The sequence below is a fragment of the Pinus tabuliformis genome, chromosome 9 (genome assembly GCF_031772625.1).
Source record: "Pinus tabuliformis cultivar Carrire ecotype Pingquan chromosome 9, CPIR1, whole genome shotgun sequence".
Lineage (NCBI taxonomy): Eukaryota > Viridiplantae > Streptophyta > Pinopsida > Pinales > Pinaceae > Pinus > Pinus tabuliformis.
In genome coordinates, this window is record NC_142307.1 from 637,717 (window position 1) to 662,937 (window position 25,221).

Below are 25,221 nucleotides of genomic sequence, written 5' to 3' on the forward strand. Positions count from 1 at the left end.
ATTAGCCAAAGACAGTTGAAGACAAGGCAAGTTCAGGACAATGGTTGTGATCAAGCTTGAAGGAGCAAACCCGAGGATTTCAAGGTTGATGACGATTCACTGAAGATTTGAGGACCAAAAAGTTATTGACAACAGATCCAAGAAACAACTTGAGGCTAAGTTGGTGCTTAGTTAAGAGATTGATGTCTCTTGTGGGTTGTTGCCCACAAATTCTGTTGAGTTGGTGCTCAACCGACGGATTTGTTGAAATTTTCTACAAGATGCGTAGCAGAATACAATTTTCTACCAGATAATTACTTCCTAATGATTTTCAAACAATATTCGTATGCCACTGATATCATTGAGTAATTACACTTAAGAAAATATCAACAGTAAATGCAGTAAAAACAGTAAAGGTCATAGAAAGACAACCATGCACAGTGACAATATTTATACCCTGGGTGTAACGTCCCCATTCGCTTAGGAGACATAAGGAAGGGGGACTGCTAGCCTAATAAGGTTCCCATAGGCTAGGGCAGGAATCAAGGGAACACAATTCGCCTTGGAGGAAACATTACAAAAGCTAAATTGGTGAAAATGGGACATGAGTCTTAAGCTAACGAAAAGTCACTTTTAAATTATAAAGTGAGAAAACCCACTAAAGTGACTATTAAAATAAAAGGGTAAAAATGTGGCAAAGGTGGCGATTGAGTTATAAAAAGGGGAAAATGAGGAGTCTCTTCTCATTCTTGTTTTTGCTCACTTGAGAATTAGAATTTTGGAGAGCTTTTGAGGAAGAGTCTAAGGTTTTTGGAAACCCTCATTATTGGTTGCTAGTTTCGGTGTTGAAACTATACACCCTAGCTAGTCTTAAAGCTTTAGTGTTGAAGGAGGAGAAAGGAATGACAGTGTTGGAGTAAGTTTCTAAGTGTTATCAATTGATTTAATACTCTAACATTGGGCATTATATATATCTTTTACAGGCTGGGTTACCAAGCTCAAATCTGTTGGTCGAGTTGTGGAAGAAGTGGTCGAGTTCTACTAGAGTATTGAGGCCAAGTTATTCCTTGCTTTGCTGGTCGAGCCCTGTGCATAAAGAGGCCAAGTTATCTTTGCTATTGGGGGTCGAGTGGGACTATTTAAGAGGACTGGTTTGATAAGAGGGGCAACGCTGATACAAAGGCTGAGACTGAAGGAAAAAGGGGACAAGTTCTATTCTTTCTTGGGGGTCGAGTCACCTTCTACTATGGGTTGTGTTTACTTTACCTTTGTGGGTCGAGTTCAACCATATCTCAGGGGTCGAGGACCTTTGCCAGAAAGAGACTAAGACCATATTCTTCAAACTGTTGACAGGGGCTGAGAATTGCTATCTCAGAGGTCAAGTTATTCTAATTGAGATCTTTTCTAGACGCTGAGATAGAGCTACTGGTTGGTGACAAAGAGTTCAGAGTTGTGCATAGAATTTACAAGGCCGAGTTTTCAATCTTAAGGGGTCGAGTTACTTAGCTGGGTGGCCACACAAGTTCCTCATTGAATTTTACTTGTGGCTGAGATATATTAAGTGGCAAACGCACTAGTCATCTACAACCAAATATTTGATGAAGTATGCTGACAGTCACCCATATATTTCATCTTGTTATTGTTGTTGCAAGTGTCCATTAATGGGTATGTTCATTTCCGAGTTTAATATGGAATATATATCATTGTTCTGAAGCATTATTATGGTGTCTTTCCAGTACTCTGTGCAAAATTGTTTAAATTAAATATAAGAAAACACACTTACAACCATACTCCTACAAATTGTTTGACAAAATATTACAAGGACAAACTCGGACCAAACTCATAAATTTAGTGGAAATTCTAAAGTATCTTGACAGGGTATCTTATACACTGGGAAACCCAACCTTGGGAGAAAATCCAACAACTTTTCTTTAGGAGAAATTATTCTTCAGCAAGGTATACAAAATCAACAATTTTGTCTAGAAATCTGTGCCAATAATCCAAGTCAAATACCAGTCAAACCTGGTCAATCTCACACTGGTCAACCTTGGTCAATCATGTCAAAAATCACTTTTGAATTTTGTGGTCAAACTGGTCAAATTATGTATTCAAAGTTTGCAATCAACGCGCTGCGACCCTGTGGTCAATGCCTTGCAGCCAGTTGTAGCCCAGTCAAACTCTGTCTACTCTGGTCAAAACAAAGATCAAACAATCCATTTAACGCTGGTTAACTTGTCCTCTTTCTCCTCACAGGTGTGGCCAAGAGAAGATAAATATCAGAAAAAGTAAGATTTGACTTGCTTCTTCATTGGTGGAGAAAATGAAATGTCACATTGTCTATTTATACTTGTCGAATGTGCTAAAATAAACCAAGGGAAACACCCTTTCACTTGGCTGCGCCGACTTGACTTCCTGGGTTGACTTTCACTCCAAAAATATTTTTTATATTAATTTTTCTAGGTCGACTTGGAGACCTTCATTTTGTCATGCTGGAATACCTCCTGATGCTACAAACAATCAAGAGGATTGGTGTCTCTCATAGGTTTGTGCCTATGAAAGTCGTAAGGTGGTGCTTATAGAGGATTGGTGTCCTCACCAGTTGATGTAATAAATTGAAGTTGATAGCAAAACGTTCAAGTGGTTTTCTCTCGGTTTTGGGTTTCTAATTTAAAATCTCAGTGTTCGTGTTTTATGTCTAATGGTTAATCATGTGATGCATTAATGGTTAAAAAATGTTAAATTTGGCTAAACACTGATTCACCTTCCCTCAATATTTTTAACAATTGGTATCAGAGCTAATTCCTTCAATCACATCCTAGCAGCTGGAAGGTAGATCCTAGGAACACAGATGGCAAGGTCAGGAAGGTGAGCTTCCAAGATCTTAGAAGAGGTCTCCCCCACAGTCATAAATACAAAACCTACTAAAGGTGATGAATACAATTTGAATGGCAAAGCTCCCTTGTTTGATGGAACAAACTATGTATCATGGAGCATAAGAGTAAAGGAGTATTTTATGACACTAGGATATGGTATTTGGGACTCAATTGTTACTGAATACACAACCTCAAAAACTACATTAACAGATGCAACTGCAAAATAGTCATGTGAAAAAAATTCAAAAGCAATGGATGCTATCTTGAGAGGTTTATCAAAATCTGAGAAAATGAAATTGGGACAATGTACATCAACTAAAGAGCTTTGGGATAAGATACAAAATCTCTACTCAAAGGGATTTTTCTTTGTGACAAAAAACCAAAGCTTGTTGATCTACAATATAAAGATGATTAAGAGAAAGAACCACCAAAAAGGGAAACAATTTCAAAGAAGTCAAATGAAAATGAAATTGAAAACGCCAAAAGCAAGGAAGACCTTGACTCTGAAGAGAAGGATCATGACCTTGACAGAACAAAAGAAGTTGCTGTTGGGTGCAAGTTTTGTGCATATTTTAGACACCTTTTCCCCCCATCATTGACCCTTTCACCTCTGAACCTCTAGACTTTATATCATAATTACCTTTTTCCCGGTTATAAGAATCCATTTTTGTTACGACAATATTTTGCCATTTTTGTTAAGTATGAATGAGGTGATATCTTTTTGATGGCTAACCGAGGCAAATATGGAAAAAGTTATCTGGCTCTGTTTCTTTCAGGTGATGCTCCAAAGTCCATGGCCAAAGGATGAACAACGGTGTGATAATTCACAAAGGGGTTTTGAGTACTTGCTGTTACACCCCGAATTGCTGTTACACCTCGAAATGCTGTCACATTGCGGGATGTTGACTACATCGCAACTGTCTAGGACCGTGGGTACTATTCCACAGGACAACTATCGTAAAGATTGTGCTATCTATGGGCGGCTAAGGAATCAAGGCAATTGTGATTTTGAGAAATGATGTAACAACAATAGGCCTTGTATTTAGAACCTGTTATAACGATTTCTATTCTCTCTCGATATTGATCAGCATGAGAATCGTGAGATTCTCATGACTGATCTGTTTCTTATTTTGGGCATGTAAATCTTATAAAGGGGACTTGGTTTCATGTAAACAGGGATAATATCGTTATTTTGCTTCTGTAATTCATAACCATTTTAATACAAAGAATAACATTGTTGATGTTTTTATAGATGTGGTGTTGGGACTTTAACTAATTCGCATTTCATCCCTGCGCCCTGCTAGGGAGGAAGGGCCCTCCTCTTTAGCAGGGATTATAGCAATAGCAGTAGCATAGTGGTAGATTAATCATTGTTCCTTTCAGTAAGTGTGAAGTTATTTCTGTCGCCGTGTAATTTGCAGAATGGGTTTATTTCTGTTTCCAGATTTTTGATATGCTGTCACACAGGATTGATTTGAGCATAATATTCATTCAACCGGCTTAGTTAGTGGTATGGTGTGTGGCACGCCTTTTCCTTGGTAACATGAAGTGTGGTTTCATTTCTGTAGAACAATTTTTGATTTCTGCATGAGTATTACTTCCCGCAATTAAATTCAGTGACATTCGTTTTTGTCTTTTATTTCTAGTCTTGGTTGAAGTGTATCGGCACAGATAGTGCATACTCCTTTGAAACAAACAGACCTACCCTGGGTTGACAATTAATGGTTGCGATTCAGTCAGACCAATAGTGATTAAATTGACTCAATAGTTGCCCTCATGAGATTTCATGTAGAGGAAGCAAAAATGGGAGAAGAAATATTAACAAGCTAGTTGAAAGAAAAAGTTGAGGATTATAAGAAGCTAGAAGCACAAGTTGATCGAAAACAGAAAGAGTGAGAGCGAAACCTTGAAGAAGTTATCTCCTTGAAAATTTAGCTAAAAGTAGCAAAGAGAACAAAAGAATTGATGAGAAGGAAGCTAAAGGAAAAATAAGAAAATTGTGAGAGGCTTGAAGGAGAGATTGTCTCATTAAGGAATGAAATAGACAAGCTCAACAAGAACTTGAAAAGTTCTCAAATGTTGGATGAGATTCTCAGTAGTCAAAGATCACCATATGACAAAATAGGTCTTGGTTATGTAGGTGAGCCTTCATACAAAGAAAGATGCAAACCTTAAGTCACCATAAATTGAAATAAAGTTTGAAGGTCATGAAAGCCCCATCCACAGTGGAATTGAGGGAAGAAATCAGGATGAGATTGAAAGAGGTATTACACCTAAAGGGTGTGCTGATGCCTGGAAGGATCCTTACACAATATAAGAAATAGTGAAATAAGAGATACTAATGGGTATATCAACAAAAATTATAAGTTAGTTGCTTCCTTTTTAAAGTACAGTACTAAATGCTACAAATGCCACAACTTTGGGCATATAGCACGTGATTGCAGAAGCAACTTAAAATGGCTCCATAAACAAGCCAAGGGAGAAATGATTTCTATCATGCATAAAGGAAATCTCTCAAAAGTTTGGAAAAGAAAACCAAAAGAGCGAGAACCAACTTTGATTGCTCAAGGCTCAAATTTGAACTGTTAAAGAGAGCTTATGCCTACACCTTGCGGACTCAAAGCCACCTCCATCTATGTTCTTTTTGCAACATATAAATGGCCAATGTGCAAGCCTAGTCTTGTGGTAGAGTCCAAGGATGTTTTTGATTAGAGAGTTGATGACCTTCCAGTTTACCAACAATTGATGGAGGCTAGATTGAAGGAGGATATTATTTTTGAGGCTTAACTATCAAGTGGGTGTGTGCTTTTGCATCGGGAGGAGGTTAATCCTGTCACACACCAGTAAGAAATTATAGGATGCTGGGAAAATATCTCATGTGAAAATGTCAAGACACCGGTGGAAGTGTATGCCACTCTAAAAGATGAAGGGTACAATATTGATTACAAAAGAATACCATTGACAAGAGAAAGAGAAGCCTTGCCACATATGTGGATGTCATTCCAAGATATCTAAACAATGAAGGGGCACAATACTTGTTTATCTCCCATACTGGGTTTGGAGAAGTTGTAGCTTGTCTCAAGCTTAAAGAAGAAGCATAGTTGGCTTGTAAGGGGTCATCTTTGGGAACGGTTTATTTTGCAAGCATTCCATCTCTTGAGGGTCTTTTAGTCATCAGATTTATGCATGATGAAGAGGCCTTCAAACAAGGAGACAACAAGGATATTTTAAGTCTTACCAAAATTCTAGCATATGGCCCCATAAGCAAGGTTGGGGTTAACATTGTTATTGACAAGTATGCTTTAGGCAGTGACAAAGGCAAGATACTATCTCTCCTAGGCAAAGTACAGTTCTATGAAGACCAAATTACATTGTCATTGGTTAATTAGTTTTTAAACAATAAGCAGGTTGCAATCAACTTGTCCAATTCCTTTAGATGAGGCTAAGCTATGGAAGGGTGAAAATGGAAAAGAGTTGAAAAGTCAATTCAATTGTAGTTCAAATATATTAGTGCTCTAATGGATTGTGTTGGATGTGAAAATGGTCAGTTGTGGGAAAGGTTTGAAATCATTGATCTTGGAATGGCTATGGTTGGTTGATCTCTAAATAAAAGGGAGTTCAAGGGATGGATGGAAACAGATAATCCTTGGACATATGATGATGAGCTTGCTGCACTGGTGTGTGACTTGGATAACGAGCCAAAAGTAGAAGACTATATTCCTTGGGAGGCCTAGGCATGAAGTTTGCAGACGATTCTATTTTTAATCTAAGCAAGTTGGAAACCATGGGAGATGAATACAATGATAATATGGGTGTTTATGTGACAGATGATGATATGAATGATCTCGAATTTGCTACAACCTTGAGATCCATTGCGTGGAGAGATGAAAATTCTAATGAATCATTGTCTGTGGATGGTAAAGGTGGATGATTGGAAGGGTTGTGCTGTGTGAATTAAAGAGACGCACAATCTTTGATAGTGTTGCACAACTCGTACTTGTATAAGACTCGTTTGGCTATTGACTAGGCGACGTGTATAAGAATTGAGAACGACTGGTATAAGACTTGGCAAAATGTAGAAAAAACTTAAAATATGGTAAATTCTAAGCACAAAAAAGAAAAATAAAATAAAAATCGAAATTTGCTGCCAGGGATGGGTCTTATACGGGTTCGTACAAGTTTGATAGTAGTCGTATGTGAGTCAATGGGTCAATGCAAGTATTATGCGAGTAAGGGTCTTATGCGCGAGTTCTATGCGAGTGACTCGTTTCAGCATATGACTCATCAAGACCAGCGATTCTTGAAGGGTCTTATAAGAGTTGCGCTTCAGTGGTTTCTGAATTGCAATTTGTCCATTGAAATGTTGCCACTCTAATTCCCACTGCAAGATTTGCCAGGCCAGCAGAAGTTTGTCTTTTTCACAGGTTTCTCTTCCTAATATTGATGAGGAAGAAAGAAGCGATGCCAGTCCATTGTAAAGAGGGTTCAAGGCATATCCTTATTTTAAAAATGTTCAATAGGACAAACTATATTAGATGGAAGCACAAGCTTAGGGGGAGCACCCAAATTGCCATTGATGTCAAAGGGGGAGAGAATACTGAACAAGGGAGAAATGGCAGGAGTGTTGCCATCAATGACAAAGGGGAAGATTGTTGATATGTTGTCATTGATGTCAAAGCTAGAAGTGTTGAGTTGTTTAAGCAAGGCTAAAAGATGTCAAAGCAAGGGGGAGTCAATGAGCCCCTTAGTAGATTCTTGAATAAGGATGTCAAGGACAACATAATTGTGTGCAAGACCTCCATAGTTAGATCGCTGGTTTCAAGATCTTTGTGGTGATTGGTGGCACGCCTTCTAACTCTTCACGATTGAAACTCTTCATGATTGAAGAGATATAAGTTTTTTAAAGTTTTCACATGCCTTGTATGCCCCTTAGCTAAAGTTCACCTCTAAAGCAATACAAATTCTAAAAAGGATTATAAAGTTTCCCTCATGTCGGCTCCTCATAAAAAACATTTTTCTGTTAAGGAGTTTTTCATGGTTAGGTTGGCTCCCATAAGGCCCCCCATGACCGCTATAAATATAGCACACATTTTGCTCATTCATGCATTTAATCAACTTGAGATTTGAGGGAGATATCCCTGTGGTGGTGCTAGGGCCGATCTGAGGAAGAAGGGTACTGGATTAAGGGTTTGTTTTTCGCCTATATATTGTGTATTTCTATAGGTATTTTCTGTTGCTACAGGCCGAGCTTGTTGTGCATAAAGGAGCAGATCAAATAGGTTGAATGCATCTTCGTGACAGGGGTGTGACAGGGGCTTTGCTTGAAGTATACTTTTGTGTGTAAAGTCTTGGAGAAGAGTGTTAGTAACTGTGTACAACAAAACCAAGGAGGATACCTTCAACAGTAGGGTAGGGCCGAGTGCATTCCTAACATGTGACAAAGGCCGAGTTTGTTGAAAAGTGTAATGTACTGTGGAGTGTAGAGTCTTTACCTCTAGTAGTGATAGAGGACACTTGTAGGAGTAAAGGGTTTGTGAAGTAGTTGCATTGTTGGAGGGTATTGTGATTACCCTAACTAGTAACAACAAGGAGGTGGGGCAAGCTTGAGGTTGTTGAGAAATCAATGCTAGTAGTTTTTAGGGTTTGATTCCTCTTTCTTGATAATTACTTGTGAATTATGTTGGCGTCTTTTACTTTTATTTAGTTTATCTTTAATCAATCTATTACCAAATTATGTGTATGAAGATCACAAGAACAAGAGACACAAGATGTAGGTGCATATCCAGGGAAGAACCCCTATAAGGGGAAAACCCAGTCAAGAACTCTTCCTTCAGTAGATTCAAATCAAGATGAGACAATTCCAGACTTCTAGACCTATACAAAGACCACTTCCAACCACCAAGTCAACCCTCACTTTCTGTAGATGTCTTTTTCTTAGCTTACCAAGTGTCAACGCTTCAAGGTGCAACATCAGATCAGAATTTCGGCCCCAACAATAGATTTTCAAGCCATTAGCTTCAGAACTTTGACCCTGCAACAGAAACAGAATTTTGGCCCCAGATTCAACCCAATATCTTCACAAATTTGAGAGAAAGGTAGCCCAAAAACTCGATTTTCTTCTTCCCAACTTTTCTCCTCCTCCTGCAACTTCGCACTCTTTTCCAGATGCTACTTCTTAGAGATCGAACTTGTTGATGCACTCTCCAAATGAAGTCGAGCTGCTCAATATACACGTTTCTTGTGAGTTCGAATTGCCCTAATCCAGGCCAACTTGTTGAGGGCAGGGCTGACTTGGTGTGGAGGTGACAAATTACCTTTTTGACGCAAAAATAATTCTTTTTACATGATACAAAAGCCCAGGAAGGGTCTAATAATAATGACAATGACTTTAATGACTCGAGACAAAACCTAGAAGTTCTCAATGGGGACTTTTACCTAGAAAACATTGACCCAAGCATGAAACCCATGCTTTAATAAGTCATTTTATTTAATAATAAAATTTTCTTTGTGCAATTATGAAGACTGAAGCTAGTTACATGCTTCAACAGAGGTAAAACCTATAGCAAAAAACCGTGACAGCAGGTATTTAATAGAATTAGGCCACAACCCTAGTTGTGGACAAACATGGATAGTTTACTAGTAAAACTACAATGGCAAAAAGTACAGTGACAATGGCAGAGCCAAAGGTGACAATTGCAGACCAGTGACAACAAGGTAAGCAGTACCAGTCATGTTGCCGAAGAAGAACTAAGGACAACTGACACTTACCTATTATCGAGCTTGAAGGAACAAACATGAGTATTGCATGGTTGATGACGATTCACTGAAGATTTGAGGACCAAAAAGTTGTTCACAATAGGTCCATGAAACAACATGAGGCTCAATTGGTGCTCAACTAGGAGATTGGTGTCTCTTATGGGTTGGTCCCCACGAATTCTGCTGAGTTGGTGCTCAGTTGGGGAATGGGTGTTTCTCGTAGGTTAGTGCCTACGAAAGTTGTAAGTTGGTGCTTATAAAGGATTGGTGTCTGCACTAGTTGATGTAATAAATTGAAGTTGATAGCAAAACGGTCAAGTGGCTTTCTCCCGGTTTGGGTTTCCACTTTAAAATATTGGCATTCATGTGTTTTATCTTTGATGGTTAATCATGTGATGCATTATTGGTAAAAATTCACAGCCTCTTGGGGAAAACTGGTCTTCAAAGTAGGATTTTATTGCTTTAGAAATTAGTCTAAGTACATAAAATTAAACATAGTACTTATCTCCCTTCCGCTGAAGCATTAAATGCAATTTCTAGACATTTGTGCCCACTGAACAATTCATATATTTCAGCAAATTTTCATGCCCAAAATTTCTGCATTTTCTCACAGCTCAGCTCCTATGAAAATGTGCCAAATATCAGCCTTGATTTCTGTGCTGGAAGGTGCCTCAATTTCTGTGCAAATGGATGATTGTACATCCTTAAAATACGTGACAAACTGCTGCTAAAATATGCCTCGAAAAATGCACTGCCTGTAGGTGATAGTCCTGGAACTCGTGCCTCGAATTTCGGGACAGACTACTGCTGTTCCTCCTCGAACTGCATGCTGGTATGCTCCTTGGTTTTCAAGCTCACTGCCTTGATTTCTGCAATGCCAATCTCCTCAAAATTCGTGCAGCCCCTCTCCTAGAAAAACATGCCATTGCTCCTCGATTATTGTGTTGCTTGTATAGTCAATGCTTTGGAATTCATTCTCCCTCCATGGCTGCAATTTCTCCTTCTCTCTTTGAAGTTTCAACTCTCCTCTTCTCTTCATGCTCTCTCAAGTGTGAAGTGAAGAATGAGCCTCCCTTTTCTCCTTTTGTCTCTTAGGAAAGATTGAATCCCTAAACCTAGGATCCAATGGATAAAATTTAATCCCCAAATCTCAAGATGTGTGGTTGAGATTAACTCTCCCAGTTGACCCCACTACACATTGGCCCCATTACTTAAAAGCCTCCCGCTACCGCTCAAACTAGCAGGGGTCCTAAAAGGGGATCCTTGAAGGGCTACTACAAGGATAAGGCAACAAATGGAGCAATAGCCCATTGTCACTTTTGCTAAGTCTCCCCACTCTTTATGGACTTTCACCGATAGGAGGAGACCCGTTATGATGAGGATCACTAAATGTATAGACCAATGATAGGGTGAGGGGTGATCTTAGAAGCCTATTCACAAGAGAGGCTTAAATATGTGGTTTGCTTGCTTTGGAAGCAAGGTTTAAACTTTTCAAGGAAGGGCTTAAGAGGAATTTCAAGGTTTAGGTTAGGGTATGTATCTTATAATGGAGGTTCCTAGGCCTTGAAATTCTTGTGAAAGCTTGAATTCCCAGTGATCCTTGAAGAATTACCCTTAATGGTGTATGGGACCAAGTGGACCCGGGGGTAGGGTTTAGCAACCAATGATATGCTTGACCTATTCCAGAGGGAGAAAGGGACCAAAGAATTTTTAATGCAAGACAATGTGAGGGTCGCAAGACAATGTGAGGGTCCCAATGAGGCTTCTAGCCCATGGAAACCAAGGGCAAGATTCAATCTTGAGGCTAGGGCTTAAGATATCTCAAAATCCCCCATGTCGAAATTTATTCAAAATTGGAGGGCACCTAGGAGACACACGAGCGTAGTAGGGGCCAAGAGATCAAACCTTTTTGATGGGTGGTTTGCAAGATAAATGTTGTCCTAGGAGACCTAATGGGCTAAACCTAGAAAAGAAGAGGGAGTTGGATGAGGAAGGTTTAAGATGATCACCTTTGGGGAGAAATGGAGTCAGGTAGAATTATGACTATGGACCTTCGAATTTTCTAGGTCAAGGAGGCCTCAAAGACAACGTCGCTTGGCAGGTCAACAACAAAAGCAACTTCAAAGACTTTATACTTAGTATTGCAAGATAAATTGCTCATCAAGATGAATTTCAGTAATGAAACCTCCCTAGGCCCATACATGAAGCATTCACTATTTAGAAACAAAATTCCACAACTTCCCATAAGAGATGCAGCGAATAAGCCCTAGTATAGCAAAATCCCAACAACAGTGTATGTGACAAAATTAGAAAGAAAGAATAACATTAAAATGTACTCACAGGTATAAGAATTTATCCAACCATCCAAAAACTTGCCATCAAGAAGCTCCAAGACATATGAAAATTATCCAAACATCAAAATTCATTCCATGCTCCAAAATTTCGTCCTCCAAGAAGGATAGTGAAAATCTCGAAAGAGATACAAGTTCCAAATCCAAGTGATGATGCTTAAATGAATCCATCACTTCTATCTATACACTTCTAATGAGTTTGATTTAGCTACTCGGGGCTTACATTAGCCCTTAAGATTAAACAATGTGCAAAACAACTAACTTTTGGCGACAAACCCACCAAACTAGCTAATAAACAAAAGAATAATCGTCTCAAGAGGTCAAATGATCAATAATACATGTCGTTAGGCCTTCTAAGAAGCTTGATGAAGTCCATAAGTGCCACAATGATAACTAAGACTCCCAAGTGTAGTGGACAAAAGGTTGGCCCCTTGTTCTCCAAATAATAAACTTGTGGTGCTCCCAATGGGTGTGAGGGCACACAAGTAACTTCATGGGTCTCCAAGTAGGTCGAAGATGGCTGTAGACCATCTGTCAGGGCTCAGACGATGGTGTAAGTGATGCCACATCAAATATACAAGTCCTGGGTCATCTACCAAGTGCATGGTACAACTCTGGGGCTGACTGGGCATGGTGAACTAGGTGCATCTTCCTTGTCCAATAGGTGAATCTCGAGCAATATCTGAACATCTTTGGGGATCCATAGAGTATTGTCTACTGCTGTGGAGGCCCATGGCTCTTTACACACACCCTACATGTGCCAATGTAGCCCTTTGGAGGGTTAGGACCCCGTATAGGGAGACCAAACCCAAAATGGAGACCATCTGCAATCTTGCATAAGATCCAATGCGTCCCCTAGCCTTCCAGTACAACAAGTCATCAAAGGAAATTGAGTTAAAGAGCTTACAAACCATGGACAACAGGTGGGCACTTCATAATGGCATGCCCTTCCATAGTGGGCTTTGGCATGTGCTAATGTCTCCAAGCTCTAAATGAGGTTAACCAAGTATCCTATTAGGTGGTTCCTACCGTTAAAGGGTATAGTATGTACTAGGTACATTCTTCAAAGGGTGGTGGCATGTGATAAAGAGATGAATGGAGTAGGGGATGAAAGGGGTAGGCCTGGGCCACATGCTGGGGTACAAGGGTAGCTAATAAAAGGGAAGCCCACACTTGGGTATATAATGTATAGGAGGGAGCAATCATGGTGCATGAGGTGCCCCGACCTTGATTTTTCCACCCTTTATATGCCTTTTGCTTTTTATGATTTTTTTTTGATTCACTGCTCGAGGCTTAAGAGATAAGAGCATGATGTGTAAGGTATAACAGTGAATATCCCCTTTAAGGTAGGGCAGTTCATTAACCACCAGGGATTTGGACAATCATGGGTTCCTGAATGATAAAGGCGGCTCATCTAGGGCCTATAGGAACTAGGGCGATGGCCATGATAATGGGGTAGAGGTCATGCTTTGGCTTTTGCCCACGTGCTAAATGTGTTTGTAGAGCTCATGCTTTGGCTTCTACTAGGGATATCACCCACAAAATGGTGCGTAACATCTGGCTCCGACTGAGACGTGATCTCTCGAGAAAGTGGACGAAGCTGCTGGAACAAGAGGTCACGAGAACTCCAACAATCTCTTGGTTACTGTAGACTTGTTACTTGCACATATAATAGACCAGGGTTGCGGGGGAGTGCCCCCCCTCCTACTCCCAATTCGTGCTCCGAGCGGGAGCGTTTAGCCTTTTTTGAAATTTTTTTTTGCAATAATGTTTCAAATGCAATTTTTTTCAAAGAAACAAATAAGTTTTGATTGGAGCAGCTTAATGATCAAGCCTATGGCCCTAGTATTGATATGCGATTCATGGTAATGTTAAATTCTCACTTTTACTTAAATTTTTAACATTACCATGAAATGACTCAGGATGTTTGAGAGTGGTTTCAACCTCATTGGATTTCATATGGAGAAAGTAGAATTTTAGATTTCATTAAAATCCAGCAGACTTATCAGTTTTTTAGGATTTCAGGATTGCAATGCTTCCATTGAATTTTGTCATGTATTAGGGTATGGAACTTGTATTTAATCAAGAGCACCAATCCCTCTATGTACCTTGATGTTAGTGACATTGGTTGTCAAACTCCTCTATCATGACCCTCCTAAAAATGTACGCATCACTCAAACAAAATCTTGACTTGACATGCTATGCTTTTTCTAACTTATGTTAATGCTTAGAGGGTGATATTAATGACAAAGATCCCTATACAAATATAGAGGTAATGACAAAGATACCTCTGGATATTAATGTTTAGATGGTGATAGTAATGACAAAGATCCTGATTTTCCAACAAGACTAAAAAATTAGACATTTCTCGTGGTGGCAACAGGCCCAAGCATAAGCAATAGATAATAGATCTACTTGTCTTTTCTAGTTTCCAGTTTTTATAACTATTGACTCTTTCATATTTATTATGATATTTTTTTAAACAATATATGACAATTTAAGTTTGAAGTTGGCAATTATAACTCATTAGTAATGAATTTTGAATATGATGCTTCATGAAAGTTGGAAGTTGTTTCATTTCATTTTATAACATTTCATTTCATGTTAGATATTAATTGTTGTAATGGTTACACTTAGCTTACAAGTACAACTTTGGCGATCAATGATGATAAATGTTATATATTGAATTTTGAAAGCTTGAAACTTTAAGATTGATGAATCATGAGACTCAATATGTTGTATGTTACTATGTTACTAACTTGTGGACGTGGTTGATGAAGATTATAACTTCTAGATGATTGTTGTTATATGGTTCAATCTATGTTTTTTTTATTTGTTTTATATCTAATTCATCATTCTACATGTTTTTGATATATATATATATATGGGAGCAGGAGTGAAAACGGGTGCGGGAGCGACATTTTCAGAAGCTCCCGGTTTGGTAGAGAATCCCAGAGCTTCTGAAAATGTCGCTCCCGCACCCGTTTTCACTCCTGCTCCCCACTTTCGCTCCTGCTCCCAAGTAACACTGTAATATACAAAAAAGACACGAGGCAACATGTTTTCGTGGCGTCTGATGATTGCACGTGCTTGGATTAGACCCATAAAATCGATTCATAGAAATAAACTTTCAAATGCAGTTTATCATATGACATTAGTTCTAATGCAAAAATAAATATGCAATGCATTCTACTCTAACATGCATAAGATACAATATCAAGTGTCAAGGAAAGTGTTGATACAATTTAACTTGACTGGTTGCGGTCAAACTGTTCATCGTTGAGTTTAGCAATGTAGTAATAGTCCTCCCCAACTTTCCCATGTATCTTGACAGGCATCAGTTCTTTATCAACTAAGCCCAGGTCCTTGACCTTGTGTTGTTTGTTAGGCTTCTATCTTTTGCTCATCTTGTGGTTTGGTCGTTTGAGGATGCAGACTTCCTGTGAAGGGAGAATGGGAGAAGGCTTTTCAACCTCATGTGTTTCATAATAAGGGATTGGTCTAGGCTTGATCACATGAGTAAGGTAAGTCAGTTCTCTATAGAGGATGAAAGGGGTTCCATAGATTGCGGGATAGTAGCATATGACAAGTCCATTTGAACATGACCCCCAACAGTGGCGCCCCACTTCCTAAACCAAAGCATTCCCCATACATCAAGAATATCTATGACGACAACATCCATGAGAAGGGATATATCAGGTTTCCTAGCCAAAGAGACCTTAAGATCCTGTATGAGGCCTTCAACCTTTACAGGCTTAGAATTAAAACCACATACCTTCTTATATGGCTGAGTGATGCTGATACTTAGCTGCTTCATGACCTTTAAAGGCATGGTATTGGCGGAAGCCCCTGAATCAAGCATACAATTATGTAACAAGAGGTCATTGATAGCCAAAGTGAGCATAAATGGTTCATGTTTGGGGTTACGATCGAGAATATGAATGTTTTGTAAGTCTTCAGGTAATTCTTTCGCTTCGAAACCTAGGGATTTCTTGATTTGTTGTTGTTGCTAAGGAAGTTTTGCAATTTCCTTTAAAGGAACATGTATAGTTATTTTCGTAGTTTCCTAGTCAATGTTAAGTCCAACCTGTTTGCCCTTCTCCTTCTTTTTAATGTTCTCCTTCTTTTAGGGATCCTTTTAGAGTTGACCTTTGCTTGGGGATCTTTTTTGGAGGGATTCTTAGAGGGGACATCCTTTGGAGGGGCTTGCATGGGAGGGGATTCGTCTTTGTTTGTTTCCTTAGAGGTTGTGGGGTCCTTATGGTTATCCTTTCGTGAATATGGCACCCCCTTGAATCTCCCACTATTGTCAGCATTAAGAATAGGCTCCTCCTTTTCTTCTTGGATTGTGACCTCACTAATGGGGGGATGAGTGTATGAGCCTCCCAACAAAATGTTGAAGACATCAGATTCTACAAGGTTGGCCTGCTCATCTGTATTTTCATCATTGCTCTCGTCACTCACTTTGCTCATCCTCAAAGGATGGATCTTGCTCCACGAAATTGGTTGGAGCCAAAGTGTTCGGGACTTGAGATGAGCTTGGTTTATCTTCGTCACTTTGCTTTTTAGGAAAAGGTTTACCCCTTGGAATGTAACTAGAATTTTGGCCCTTTTCTAATTCAACGATTTTGTTCATAACTACCCTATCTCGTGAGTGAAATTCTTCACTAAGCTTTTCCATCCTTTTAAGGATGGCCATAAGGGTTTCTTCATGTTGATCTTTAGTCTTTTCCTTCTTGGCTTCGACTTTGGCTTTGGGAATGTCATTGGCATCCATTCTTGAAATACGTAGTTTTTCTTCGATCTCAATTGCTATTTCTTTGGCTTTGGCCAATGTGGAAGGTTTCTTGCCTCTTAATGTGTAAGTGAGCTTGCCCCCAACAACTTTTATGAATCTGTCAAGGGTGTTAGCATCAAAGGGTTTCAAGTGACCAGGGATGTCTCAGACTATCCTAACAAACTTTTGAATGAATTCTCGGATGTCTTCCCTCCCCCTATTTATTTGATAGAACTTTTTAATGTTAAAGGTTCCTTGGGCATTGCATGACCATCTTTTCATGAATAGGTCTTCAAATTCATCATAATCCTTGATGCATTTTGGGGGAAGACTAAGGTACCATTGTCTTGCTTGTTCCTCAAGTGATAGAGCCAAAAGCATCATGAGCCTATCTTCATCGAAGATCATCCTAGGGGACATGTGCCAATAGAATTCTTCAACAAAGTCACAGGCACTCCAAGTAGCATCCTCTTTGAACTTGGGTAACCATCTTATTTTCCAGATAATGGTTTGGGATCATCCCTCAATTTCAAAGGGGCAACGACACTAACCAAGTGTCTCCCACTTTTGGTCATCTTAGGATGGTCAGTGATAGAACTAGTTGCCATCTTTGGGTTAGGATCATTGATCTCCTCAAATTCAGGGGGATGAGCGGTCCCAACCGGTGACGGGGCTCTTTCCTTTTTTTGTAGCAGCCCTAGTTTCAAGGAATGTTGTCGCTTTCAAGTAAACTAGGGGTTTTAAGAATGAGTGGAGTCACTAGAGGAATACTTGAATTAATCAATGAATAAACTCCTCAATGATTTAGTAGGGAGGTAGACTTGCTTCCTCCCAGGCAACGACGCTAGAAATGTTACCACTCAAACTAGTAGGGGTCCCAAAAGGGGATCGCTGAAGGGCTACTACTAGGTTAAGGGCAACAAATGGAGCAATAGCCCACTTTCACCTCTTTATAGACTTTATAGACTCCCTACTTTAAGGCTCCCTACTCTTTATAGACTTTCACCGATGGGAGGAGACCTGTTATGATGAGGATCACTAAATGGATAGACCAATCATAGGGTGAGGGGTGATCCTAGAAGCCTATTCACAAGAGGGACTCAAATATGTGGCTTGCTTGCTTTGGAGGCAAGGTTTAAAGCTCTCAAGGAAGGGCTTAAGGGGAATTTCAAGGTTTAGGTTAGGGTATGTATCTTATATTGTTGGTTCCTAGGCCTTGAAATGCTTGAATTCCCAATGATCCATGAAGAATTACCCTTAATAGTGTATGGGACCACACGAGACCAAGTGGAACTGAGGGTAGGTCAAGGGGGTAGGGTTTAGCAACCAATTATATGCTTGACCTATTCCGGAGGGGGAAAGGGACCAAAGAAATAATTTTTAATGCAAGACAATGTGAGGGTCCCAATGAGGCTTCTAGCCTAGGAAACCGAGGGTAGGATTCTATCTCGAGGCTAGGGCTTAAGATATCTCAAAATCCCACAGTCGAAATTTCTTCAAAATTGGAGGGCACTTAGGAGACACACCGACGTAGTAGGGGCCAAGAGATTGAATCTTTTTGATGGGTGGTTTGCAAGATAAATTTTGCTCGAGGAGACCTAATGGGCTAGGCCGAGAAAAGGAGAGGGAGTTGGATGAAGAAGGTTTAAGATGATCACCTTTGGGTGGACCAATGCCTAATCCTTTAGGGAGAATTGGAGTTAGGTAGAATTATGACTATGGACCTTCGAATTTTCTAGGTCAAGGAGGCCTCGATGACAACTTCGCTTGGCACTAAGGCAACAACAAAATCAACTTCAAAGACTTTATACTTAGTTTTGCAAGATAAACGACTTATCAAGATGAATTTCAGTAATGAAACATTCCTTGGCCCATACATGAAGCATTCACTATCCAGAAACAAAATTTCCATAACTTCGCATAAGAGATGCAACAAATAAGCACTAGTATAACTAAATCCCTACAACAATGTATGTGACAAATTAGAAAGAAAGAATAACATTAAAATGTACTTACATGTATAAGAATATATCCAACCATAAAAAAACGTGCCATCAAGAAGCTCTAAGACATGAAAATTATCCAAACATCAACATTCATTCCATGCTCCAAAATTTTGTCCTCCAAGAAGGATAGTAAAAATCTCTAAAGAGATACAAGTTCCAAATCCAAGTGATGATTCTAAAATGAATCCTCATCACTTCTATTTATACACTTCTAACGAGTTTGATTTAGCTACTTGGGCCTACATTAGCCCCTAAGATAAAACAATGTGCAAAACAAATAGCTTTTGGTGACAAGCCCACCAAACTAGTTCATAAACAAAAGAAAAAGCCTCTCAAGAGGCCGAATGATCAATAATAAATGTTGTTGGGCCTTCTAAGAAGCCTGGTGAAGTACATAAGTGCCACAATGATGAATAGGACTCCCAAGAGTAGTGGACAAGGAGTTGGCAACTTGTTCTCCAAATAATAAACCTGTGGTGCTCCCAATGGGTGTGATCCCAATGGGTGTGATAACCTCATGGGTCTCCAAGTAGGTTGAAGATGCCTGTAGACCATCTGTAAGGGCTCAAATGATGGTGTAAGTGATGCCACATCAACATACAAGTCCAGGGTCATCTGCTAAATGCATGGTACAACTGTGGGGCCGACTGGACATGGTGAACCAGGTGCATCTTCCTCGTCTAATAGGTGAATCTCGAGAAATCTCTGAACATCTCTGGGGATCCATGGAGCGTTGTCTATTGCTGTGGAGGTCCATGGCTCTCAACACACATCCTATATGTGCCATTGTAGCCCTCTAGAGGGTTAAGACCCCTTATAGGGAGACCAAACCCAAAATGGAGACCTAAAACCACCTTGTTATAGTGTTTCTAAAACAATTAGTTTGAAGACTTTTGACTATATACTTATTTTTGGCTTGTTAAGGTATTTTGATGGTAATGTATGTCATAAAGCTAGGATAAAAGCTAAGCTGTGGTTAAGAAGCTTCCTCCTTCCCTATGCTTCACACCCAAATTGTGCTTCTAGGGTTGTTGGGGTTCTCCCTGAACGATAATATAAAATTCACACCCCATCCAAAATTCAGCATATTTGGCAGTTTTCAGGACTCCATCAAAGAGAATTGAATCAAACTGAAGAAAAGCCCACCAAACCATCAAAAGATGCCAAATATCACCATGCTCTTCTGAGAGTGTGTCCACGAATCATCGATGCCAAACAATCAAGATGGACTAGGGAGAAGTCCAACCTGATCCTGAATATGCTCATTGCTTACAAACAATAACGAAGGTAACACTTGAATTCAGCAAAAGATAAATGCACTGCTAACAATTATGACTTATTTTGTAAACATTATGTAACAGTTTAAGTTTGAACTTTGAAGTTTGAAGTTTGAACCTACCTTTGAAGTTTGAAGTTTGAAGTTTGAACCTACCTTTGAAGTTTGAAGTTTGAACTTTTTACTGCATATTTACAACTCTTTGGTAATTAATATGATGCTCTGTTTCATTTTGTGGTGGATGTTTCTATTACAGTTTGTTGATGATGAATGTTATATGTTAAAACTTGATGGTTTGTGTTAAACTTATGGTTGATCATTTGATGACAATGTTATATACTATAACTGCCAGATGATTGATGTTATATGTGTACTAAATAGTAAATGGTTGATGCTTTCATGATCATTATTAATCCAGCTGTAATCTATATTTTTATGTTTTCCGCAACTAATTTGATATTCTGCATGTCTTTTTGAATCCAAATGTATCAAAGTATATTAGAATATATATTATAAAAAATCTTCTCAGAAGCTTTTGAAAATTGCACTGCCCACTTCTGCTCCTTGCTCCCAACAGCCTTGGATAAAAGGCTGTGCTGTTAATATAATGGTTAAAACTTGTATCCCAGAGTTTTTATTGTACCCTTTCACCCGTTTTGTGCTTTAATGTTAAAATTTGCTCCCTAGACCTTCTTGAGGCTTGTTTCTACTCTTTCAGTTTCAAAAATAGAATGAATTTTGACATATGCTGGGTGTTAATGCCTTCATTTCAAGTTAAAAGGGACTTTTTTTTTAATATGTAGATGGGAAGAGGTCTCCTGCATTTCGTTAAGGGGACTTTGCTTATTCCATCCAGTTGTTCTTTGTGAATATTAAGGAATTAATGGCAATTCAATAAATAATGGCGCTAGTTACTACTTGATGTGTTTTATGAATTTTGGAAGTGGTATGATACCATAGTAAGTCCAAGCTCACTAAATTAGGTGGACTGGATGCAATTGTCATAACACATGCTATTGTGGCGATGCCTTTTGTTTGTCATTCTTGTATTTTTAGGGAAGTTGGTATTATTTGGCAAAACTAGGTTGCTTGACAAATAGCATTGAAACTTGAGAATTTGCACACGTAAATTATGTAGCCAACTCATTTTTTTGGTTTAGTCATGTTCGTGTTTTAACTGTTCTCACTGCTTAAACACAGTATAAAATATGGAGACTGGGTTGACACATCCTATTTGGTTTCAATCCAACGAGAAATAGACCTTTTACAATCAAGATGTACTTATTAGTCATATATTTGAGTATTGAAAAATCGTTGAACCAGGTGAACTAGCCAGACATCTGTTCTCTTTTGCAAACATGCAACCACTTAATGTAGTGGTTGGGGGATTGAAAATTCCTGTTATGAATTTATTTGCTCCTGAAGACAGTTATTTTATACACTGCATTCTAATCTTTTCAAATGGTTTGAAAATGTCTCAAAGATTGACTTGGTCAAGGTTTAATATAAGAGATGGATATTCTTCCATGTTAGCTCAATTTGAATAATATGCTTAAGGAAGGTGTTTTAGGATGTAGAGGCTTCAATGTTTCTGTCCATCCATTTGGCAGAATGAGAAATCCTTTATGGGTATCACGGAGTCGTTACCTTCTCTCTTTTGGTATGCAAGAGATATGCTATTTACCATGTGAAAAGTTTTAACTTTCAGCAAATGTGCATTTGGCAAGGAGATTCATTTGTCTTATAATATATCAATTGTTTTCTCCAACTCTGAAATCACGTAATTTACCAAAAATCTATGATTGCAGGCAAATTTCGTTCTACAAATAATTTGTTAGACACAAATGTGACACAACTACAGGTTTCTAGTGCACTATCTGTTCCACTGTGTGGCCGTAAGGAAAAGGATGTCTTCTTATCCAGTTTACAAGATCTACATCCTGCTGCTAGATCCCCTGCAACAGAAGAGAAAGATGATAACCTTGTGATTAGATTCTCTGATGGAGATACTGACAGTGAGGGTGAGGAACAAATCCGGAAAGTGGATCAAAGGGAAAAAGATGGATCATCGAGAGAAAATACAAGTGGTAATTCTGCAAGCCAATCACTTGCAGCTTCGTCACAGATGGCTACAACAACATCACAACAAACCTCAGGGATGCGGAATCAAATGGCTATGATGCAGAAGCAGTTAACTGCAATTCGTACAACCATGTCAAGTGCAGTGCAAGTCCGTGGGGTGACTGGAGAGGGCCCACCTCGGCAGTCATCCTGTAATGAAAAGCCTCTTGTTGGCCACAATGGCTTAATTGGCCAAAAACATGCTTTCAAGCCTGGATCATCTGTAACCAAACTCAGTGGCAGTGACTTGGATAACCTGAGAAAGCAAATTGCAACAAAAGAGAATGAATTGAAGCTCCAGAGGCATATTCGATCAGGAAAGGGACAGGATACAAGATCAGTTCCAAGTGGAGCATTACATACAGCAGGCATTGCAGAGTCAACAACTATGGGTGGTGGGGAGAAAATTTCTGTCAATCCAACATTTTCTAAGTTAACAGAAGGTGCATCTGTTGTTCAAATTAATGAAGAAAAACAGAAAGTCCCAAAGGTTATATTGCAAGAACTTCCTGATCCTAGTGTGAAGGTTAGTAAAAGTAGTCTACAACAGCAAAAACGACAGCTGTCAAATGTTGATATTGATCTTAGTTGTATGAAGGATGGTTCCAGCAATGGGGTTCCTACAAAGGATTCACATGCAGCATGTTCCAAAAGATCAGTTGCAGACGGTAACCTTTTGGTGCAGAAACATCTAAAATCTGCTGCAGGTATCAACGAAAAACACATAAGAGCTACTCATCCACTTCGTGATTTGATTCAGGAACATTGTACAAAAGTGGAAAATAATAGGTGCCCTGAAGAGTTCAGCATGAGTGTGCCTGCAGAAGTATTAATACCATACACACCTTCAAAGCATGTAATTTCTGAGGATTTCCATCTTACAAACAATCATTCCTTAAAAGGAGAAGGAAGTAAAAAACGTAAATTGGAGGATGTGAGTCCAGCAGAGGGTCAGTCTCTTTTTGGAGATGCATCTCTGGTGCATCAAAAGCATACTCCAGATGAAGGTTTTGAAAAAAAGGCTGACATTAAAAATCTGCGGGCCATGTCAGGAGTAAGTATCTATCCGATTTAAATTCTAACTAGAAATAATTGTGTTTATAATTTCTCTTTGTAAAGTTTTAAGCAAATCATATTTGGGCATCTTGGCACTTTTATTAACTATCTGCTTTCTTGGATTCAACATTTCAACACGTTTTGCTCAATAGTTTCCAGTTCAAGAAAGTGAAGAATTTTGCTTGGCAAAAGCACACATGGAATTTCAAGAGATTGGGGGACAGCCTTTGAATAAAAGAGTTAAGGTCACTCATATTGAAGATTGTCATCAAAATTCAAAGTCAGATGTTGAGCAAAATATTGTGAACTACATGAAGGATGCTAAGGAAGGCATTGATAGAACTGGTGGTTATCCACTCACTCAAGAAGTTAGCTTCAATATTGCTCATAGCATGCAGTTAAGTCCTGTGGGTTTGGAAACCTCTGTTGATGATCCTTGCAAAGAGCCAGAGCAAGCTGTAAAGAGCAGAACTGATAGCATTGTCCTGTCAAAGGATGTTGTCGAATCACAGGTACATCATGTTGTTTTTTATGAAGGATTAAGTTCCTTTGTGTGATTTGTGGATCTTCTTTCAGCTAACAAAGACTTGTGTGTATAATGCAGGATAGAATAGGTCCACTAAGCAACAACAACACAGAACTGATGGACAGTCATATTCAAGATGGCCTATTACAGGTTGTGAGTATCTCTATACAAGATTTAATGAAACAGGAGGAGATAATTGACAAAGACTTGGAAGAGGCACGGATGCATAGGAACAGGTGTGAAATAGAAGAGCAAATGGCCTGGAAAGATTATAGGAAGGTGTGGGGGGCTGTTCAGGCTGCTAATCAAAGGTGTATATATCTTCACCAAAAGAGGGAAAGGTTGTCTGCTCAAATTCATGCTCTTGGAATGAGAGACTACTCTCTAGAAGGATCTCCAAAGAGAATTCATCAAAGCAAAGAAGGATTATCTTCTCCACGACGCTTTACAGGTCATAAGGACTTGAGCAATTTCACCTCTGGCACTCATTCCTCCGAAGATCACTTTGAGTATTTAAAACAGAAATGTACCAAGCTCAATGATCATGGCTTGGGTGTGGATTATACTGTTACATCTTCAAGTAATGACAGCTTTCTATCCATTGAACGGAACTCCAATGGCACATTCTCAATTGCTGATATGGTTCCTAACACCACAAGGGAATTATGCATTGTTGGCAAAAAGGTTGATGAAATCAAGATTGATGCCTCTAAATGTCAACCTGTAGCTGAGCAAGACCAAGTCATTGTTTCATGTGAACCTGAAGTATTTCAGATGAGGAAGGCACAGCAAAAGCAAATGGAAGCAGAGCAAGCTGTCAGCAGGGAATTGAAGTTGGAGATGATTGAGGCCTTCCCAAAAACTCAATCTTGCAGCACTTCCTTGCAAAGTCCTCCCGGTCATGAGACTTCCTTAAGACCAGAAAAATGGAATCATTGTTCAAAGAAAGTGAATCACTTATTGGACAGTGTTAAAGGAACTTCAGTGGAAAATGATGGTAACTGTGGACTTTTACAAACATTGACTGTCAGCTCTGGAGTTTTGTCAGATAACAAAAGATCAGCTCTGGTTCAATGTTCTAATCTTGATAACATGAATATCTCGCTACCTAAACAGTTACCTCAGAGGAGAGAACTTGATAACCAATTTCCAGATTCTGAGCTTGGTGCTGATGGTGCATTAGCTTCAAAGGAGCATCTGGTTTCAGATTCTTTGTCTCCAACAGAAAAACCCAAAGGAGAGGACACTGCAAGTCCAGGTGCAGCAACAAATGCAGAGTCATTTCATAGTCAGAATGACGATCATGAGGAATATGGTGTTCATTTAACAGGTTTATTTTAAGTTTAATGTTCTCTTTTCTTGGTTACGCAATGCATAATAGTTTAAGAAGACTGCCCCTTGTGTTTCACAGTTCATTCTTTAGTCACGTTGTTTCAATTTTAGTGGTCCTTTGTTGGACATTAATAAAACCATCTTATCTTATATTGCACTCACTGAAAC

General features: G+C 39.1%; 1 protein-coding gene across 3 annotated transcripts in view; it reads left to right on the top strand.

Annotated features, from left to right (window-relative positions):
• LOC149146811 (uncharacterized) overlaps positions 1–25,221 on the top strand; it is a 178,654-nt gene that overhangs the window by 53,844 nt on the left and 99,589 nt on the right. For all 3 annotated transcript variants that reach the window (XM_089439685.1, XM_089439683.1, XM_089439684.1), the window contains exons 2-4: positions 21,827–23,193; positions 23,348–23,707; positions 23,800–25,051. In XM_089439685.1, the coding sequence (XP_089295811.1) occupies positions 21,827–23,193; positions 23,348–23,707; positions 23,800–25,051 (2,979 nt within the window). The remainder of the gene's footprint in view (positions 1–21,826; positions 23,194–23,347; positions 23,708–23,799; positions 25,052–25,221) is intronic.